Source organism: Rutidosis leptorrhynchoides, chromosome 9, assembly GCF_046630445.1.
Source record: "Rutidosis leptorrhynchoides isolate AG116_Rl617_1_P2 chromosome 9, CSIRO_AGI_Rlap_v1, whole genome shotgun sequence".
In the NCBI taxonomy this organism is placed as follows: Eukaryota; Viridiplantae; Streptophyta; class Magnoliopsida; order Asterales; family Asteraceae; genus Rutidosis; species Rutidosis leptorrhynchoides.
In genome coordinates, this window is record NC_092341.1 from 58,461,500 (window position 1) to 58,468,414 (window position 6,915).

The window sequence follows — 6,915 nt, forward strand, 5'->3', positions numbered from 1 at the left end:
TCCAAATTACTAGGTCAGTAATTCTTATGTAGTGTTCTTATTTTGTATTAGTAAGATTATGATTGGTAACCTAATTTCAATTATCCTGGTTTATATAATTTCAATTATTTTAGTTTATAAAATCATCAGATGTTTTGTGCAATTGTTTAGTTTTCTGAAATCGTGAAATTAGGGTTCTTCAGATTAAATTCTACTCACTAACAAAGAATCCGATCAGGTATGTTAGTGTACTACTTTGTTATTGTATAATTTAGTTTTATCGGTTAACAGCTTTATATTAACATATTTTGTAGTGTTGATTTGTATGTATTGTATAATTACCATTGATGTTTTGTTCAGTTCGTAAGTACGTTATTTGCAGATTCATTAGTGATTTTGAAGTTCTACTCCGGTGGTAGCAAAACACGCAATTGTATCCTTTTGTGATCATTCGGGTATATAGTGAGTGCAATTTTTTTGGTGCAAGCGGTGGAGCTTCGGTTTTGGTATATAGTGATGAAGCTGAAAAAATAATCGGCTGCTCAGCTGATGAGCATCATTTGATGAAGTCGCTGGTAAATTATGAAACATGTACTTTAAGCGCAATCCTTATGGTTGTGTAAAGATTTTTTTATTTTTTTATTTTTATCTTTTTGTTCGTTTTTTAATACTTGCAAGATGATGCGAATGATGTCCATACAAAGGTAGGAAGTCATGGAAAGAGGGTATAGTTATATCACCTGATGTTGGAAAGCGACTTAATTCACGCATCCTGATCCCAGGTTTATCTGGTAAAGATTTAAAGAACAGAAGATCAGAAGATATCGGAAATTGGAAATTATATTAAAAAATTGTGTACACTTTTTTTTTTATCTACGTTTGTTGATAATTTGTGGCAGGTTTTTTGTGATGTAAAGTTATGTGAAGTTTGAATCGACTTGAAGAGATGGAAAACAACTCATGATAGACGAGATTGAAAGTACACTATATGTTCTACTACGTGTCAAATTTTGACCCATTAGTTATAAATGAGTCGATATGGGGTATGTTTCTTTCGTGTGTCAAATTGTTTGTATGCCTAATCAACGGTCAAGTATCTGAGAAATATACTTATTATATGCTACAAAGATGGAAGCGGACAAAGGTAATTACATTCACGTCATTTACCCTTATTAGATTTGCCATCACAAACATGTTCGCTGTCATTTAAATTTGATCATTACTATGCTTATGCACCTTTATTTACATAATATTTTATTTACTTCTATTGTCACTTCACAAGTAACAATTCTATTATATTGAGCTAAACTTTTTTAATAATGTTAGCTTAATATACTCTATTTACTTACAGTACATTTTATGCTGTATATAGGTTCATTTCATTTAGTATAGGGTTCCGATTTTAGTTTATATCGGAACATAGGTGTCGAATTTGAAAGTTTTGTTAATCATATATGAAATGCATTTATATTGTCAGTATGACTTAAAGCATTACTCTTGAGCTTTTTTTAGCTGTGACATAGATTAGGGAGACTGTCATTCCTTATTTTATATCTGTTGATAATGCCCAATAGTGATAAAGCATTACTTAAAAATGATGATGTCATTATTATGCTAATTCATTTGTTAAGTAAAAATTAAAAAAAAAAATCTAAGCCCTTAAGCTGATATCACTAATCTAAATAATCACAATTATCCCTTAATTACCCTTAACATAACGCGGGCCAAAAAAAATTACATTGCTCGCCATTTGAGTCGCCACACACATAGAATATGGGCAAAAACTCTACAACCTTCATTATACTTCCATCTTCTTCAATAATCTAACCCAAAAACGTGTATCAATCAAGGATAGCGGGTTGATTTCTGCTGAACAATCCATTGTTAAATCATCAACCACTATTTCAGAATCAAAAGGTAAGTATACCTCAATTTTTCCTTTTAATTAAATTTAGGTATTAGTTGTTACAATTTATTTGAATTTTAAAAAAATTATTTGACTTAGATTCGTTATGCTTGGTTGAAGAGAGATTAAAGTTTGTCTCTCATATCCAGTTATACACGGTTTTGTTTTTTATTTTATGAATTTATAAGTAAATACTCAAATGATTTTATGAACATACTATAGCATTTAATATATTTTCTATAAAACACACCCAAGTAGTTTTATAACATACTTATAGTTTCTATCACTTTAATATATTTTCTTAGTTTATTCTATTTTACCACTTGCATTTTCATTTTAGTTTGTATATCTGATTGTCAACATAATCTAAACTAAATGACTTTAGCATTTACATTTACTTAATACCTAATACACATCATTCAACTGTTTCGTTTAAACAAACCCGTGATTTCACGGGTCCTTTCACTAGTATAATTATAATATACGAGTAATAATATAATTAGAATGAAAGAAGAATTAAAATACTAAAAAAAGAAAGAAATCATATGCGTGCTAATAATGAAAAGAAAAATAAAATAATAAAAAAACAAATCAAACACAATTACAAACTTTATATACTCTGTCTTTATACTCTAGGTCAAATTATAGGATGGCCACATATCAAAAATCTAGTGAAATTAACCCCAACTAGTAACATATTTACACTACTACCATAAAAATGTAAGGAGGCCATGGCCCTCTTTACATATATATATATATATATATATATATATATATATATATATATATATATATATATATATATATATATATATATATATATATATATATATGCATAGTTCCGTCTCTGACTCTTTCGAAACTTAATTTAAATCATGTCCTTTTTACTTTAAATATTGGAGTAAATAAGAAATATATAAAGATAAATTTATTTTAAATTTATTTTGATAATGTATGTATAATAAATAAAAATGTTTACATTCTTAGATACGGTTTAGCTCCCATAATTACGTTTCACAATAATGAGAAAAAAATATTATGCTGTATAATTTGAATAAATTCACTAATTAAATGATTTAATTATAAACCTTTTTCCAATCCACAAACAAGAAAAAGTTGAATAACAAATTTACACAGATATCTCATTATTCATGGTATCCATCGGAATGATTCCTTCCACCACCATCTTCCACCGGCATCAACTCCTCCACCGCAATAACCTTCGCCGGAGCAACATATTTCGACCCAACAAACGTAAAATAAATCAAATTCAAAACCCCAAAACCAGCAATAATAAAATAGTAATAATCCAACTTGTTCTTATTAAGATCATGACCACCTAACCATGGTGTCCTTCCATTGATTCCTGTCAACTTATGTATCAAATTAACAATCAACGAACTTAAATAACTCGATATCGATAACGTAATAAAGAAAATCGCACCCGCAACTGTCCTCATATTTTCAGGCATTTGTGTTGTGAAAAACTCCATTATAGCTACACTATCAAACGCTTCAACTAAACCCGAAAACACTAATTGAGGAACCAACCAAAAAACATGTATCGGTGCAATGTACGTGTCGTTTTTTAAAGCCGAATTACGACGCTTTTGTTCTACAAATCCAGCAGTAACCATGCACAAAATTGACATAATTATACCAAGTCTAACCCTCATTGCCATTGTTAATCTTGCATCTCTTTTTAATATTTTCATAAGTTTAGGGATATAAATTCCTTCATATATAAAGATCCAAATTGATAACGAAATCATCGCAATTTCGGTCATCCAGCCCGGTGGGATCGTGAATTTTGGCCCGATTGTTCGGGTCATTTGCAAAGCTTGAAGTATCCCAAATGTAGTTTGTTGATCAATCACAAGCATACAACCCATACCCGAGACCCAAACGGGTAAAATACCCACCACACATTTCAAGTTTTCGACTTGTTGAACGCTACACAATCTCCATTTATTTATAGCTACACCATTCGGGTTTAATTCACTCGGGTCCACGATCAAGGCTGCTTTATCTAAGCATTTAAATCTTTGTGTACGAACAATGTTATGATCGGGAGGGTTATAATAAGTGTACATTGAAGTATGATGATTTGGGATTTTTCGTTTTCGTATTGAAGCAACGATAACGTTAAAAATATCAGTGAAAACGCTTCCTTCGGGCTTTTTAATGATGTAAGTACGACGTCCGATCAAGAAAATGATGACTGAAGAAAGCAAAAAAGCGGTTGGTATTGCGAACCCGATGGCCCAACTGATGTTTGTTTGAATATAGACAACTACAGTGAGAGCTATAATTAGGGCTAGAGTGAATGTTAAGTACCATATATTGAAGAAACTTTCAAGCTGTTTTCGGCCTTTGGGTGTGCCTGTGTCGAACTGATCTGCACCGAATGCGATACCACATGGTCTTAAACCCCCTGCTCCTAGGGCTAACAGACCGAGCCCGATGAAAAGAAGCCCTAACTGCCAGTTTTCGGGCTGGATGCAGTTAAGCGGGTCGGAGCATTTGGGTGGTCTAAAATGTGGTACCCCTGCTGTTAGTGTCATCATACCCATACCCTGTTGAAATAAACAAGTGGGTTATAAGATAAGAATTATGCATCAATAGTGCATTAACCAATAAGTCAATAACCATATGTTAAAAATCCTAGCATTTTGTGCATAAAATCTAATCTTAAAAATAGTTCTAGCGAGTAAACAAACATGCGTTTCAATTCGTTGGGGGGTTTCAGTCAGTTAACGGTCGGTGTTCTTAATCGGTTAATTATTGATTAATTGAACGTTTAAAAAATAAAGTGAAAAAAGGTTGTAAAGAAAAGTGAAAAAAAATTCAAAAAGAGAGTCAAATTACCCGAAGTTGAGGGTATTTATAGCGCTAACACTGTGAACAGTGACAGTCTCATGGTAACTAGTATTTATTAGTGATTGGCAATGGCGGCTTGCCACCTTGCCATTTGCATTTGGAGGGCTTGGTGTTTATTCTGCGGGAGATGTTCGTCATTATGCTTTTCTGGCTTCTCGATTACAGTCTGCTGGATTGCAGACCAAGCTACTACGTCATGCGAGTATTGTTGGTCTTGGTCGTGCTTTTGAAGATGCATTGGGTCTGTTTAATAAAACAGTTGGGTTTGATATTTTAGGTAATCCGAGTGAGGTCGCTGCCCCAATACTCATGAAGAAATTGACAGATGTTTATTTCACAAAGGTTACCGCTTCTGCAGAATCCACTTTTTCGTTATCTCCCCGACAATCGGCCTTATGGAAATCACAGCAGAGTGATCACACCTCTGCTTGGCTAAGGGCAGTCCCTATTTTGGGGTTGGGTCAGACGATGAACGCAAAGACTTACCGATGTGTGTTGTGCTACCGGTTAGGTGTTCCTTTGTTCTCTATCTCGACGGCATGCTCTGCCTGTTCAAGGGTTTTTACTGGGGATATTTTCGGGGATCACGCGGTGTCTTGTGCTGGTATGGTGGGTATTAAGCATCGACATAATATTGTCCGGGATTCCCTTGTTGATGTTTGTTATCGATCTGGGATTTCAGCGAGAAAGGAGGTTGACATTGGGTTGTCTGGAGGGAACGACAGGGCCCTCAGTCCTGCAGATGTGTTACTTTATTCCTGGGATTGTGGTCGCGATGTTTGTGTTGACTTGACAGGATCTTCTCCTTTGACACAGTCTGGGCTTTCTGACTTTGTCCCTGGACGTGCTGTGATTGATGCGGCTCGTCGGAAGCGGGTCAAGTACGAATCTAGTTGTCTGGCGATTGGTTATGGTTTCATTCCTTTCTCATTTTCTTCCCTTGGGGAATTAGAGAAGGAGGCTGTTTCTTTGCTAAAGCGGGTTCAGAAGAGTTCGATGGCGCAAGATATTGGTGCCGGTGCTGCTGCTCATATTTTTACTAGGATAGGTTTTGCTATTGCTAAAGATGTGGGGGCCCAGATTGTCTCTAGGCTTCCCACTAATTTTTTGTAAGTTTTAAAACTTTTAAGTTTATTATAATAATAATAATAATAATAATAATAATAATAATAATAATAATAATAATAATAATAATAATAATAATAATAATAATAATAATAATAATATAATGACTTTTATTATCATTTTCAAACAAAATGACCAAAACATGAGTATTCACATGTAGAAATGATTAAACATTTACAATGTCACAATCATCGTTATCAAAAAACCACATCTAAACAGAAAGCATATAAATTAAATACGAGTAATATTTATTTTGATGTCTTTAAGGTTCTCACTATTCAAACTACTCGAAAAAGAAAAGTATTTGTACTTAGATGTATGAGTTAACCTAATCGTTTATGACCATTTTTGTCCACTTCAAGGTATATTGCTAGAGATGACTGAACATGAGACCTACGATTAACTTTTGTGAAATGTGGCATGACAAACGTACCAAAATTGACGCGATTGAGCCGTAAAGAAGAGTTTGGAATTTGCCAATATAAGCATCCGAAATGAAAGCACCAAACAGGGATGAAATATTTGATGTACCCATCCAAATAGTAACAACATTAACAAGATAAATACCACTCATGTTGTAGTTTGATCGTAAATAAACCGTCATGTTCATAACCAAACTCATCGACGCCAGTTTCTCAAACGATTCATTCCCTACATTATTAAGAACAATGTCAAAATTTGACAATATTTCGTTAAAACAAAATATAACAAAAATAGCCATTAACTTCAAGTAATGCTAGTAGTAATTTATTAGTTAATTACCTATAATGTATCTAATAGATTTCCAACCTCCTTTCGTCCTAGGCAAAGGTCCATTTTCTTTCTCCATGAAGAATGAGAAATGGAGGCGAGTATGTTCAGTTATGATAATTTATCGTGTGGTTAATAGATAGATATATATGAAGAGACGATGACTAAGAAGGGTAGAAGTGTAAATATGTTGTAATCAAGGGAGGGTAAAATGGTAAATTGCAAATAGTGATTAGACTAAATGTGAGTTTTGATGCTAAGTGTTGATAAAGGTT

General features: G+C 33.3%; 1 protein-coding gene across 1 annotated transcript; it reads right to left on the reverse strand.

Annotated features, from left to right (window-relative positions):
* Positions 1-3,030: 3,030 nt before the first annotated feature.
* On the reverse strand, positions 3,031-6,680 carry LOC139868081 (protein NRT1/ PTR FAMILY 2.8). Its single transcript, XM_071856418.1, has 3 exons — positions 6,653-6,680; positions 6,324-6,541; positions 3,031-4,461 (listed from the first exon to the last, which is right to left on the reverse strand). Exons 2-3 carry the CDS (start codon positions 6,510-6,512, stop codon positions 3,031-3,033), a joined length of 1,620 nt encoding a protein of 539 aa, XP_071712519.1. The 5' UTR covers positions 6,513-6,541; positions 6,653-6,680.
* Positions 6,681-6,915: the final 235 nt, after the last annotated feature.

Excerpts from the sequence above, each read along its gene's own strand:
- LOC139868081 (XM_071856418.1), bottom strand. The coding sequence starts at position 6,512 with ATGAGTTTGGTTATGAACATGACGGTTTATTTACGATCAAACTACAAC. Across the intron at positions 4,462-6,323 it reads GCTCAATCGCGTCAATTTTG|GGTATGGGTATGATGACACT; the intron begins GTACGTTTGTCA and ends TTATTTCAACAG.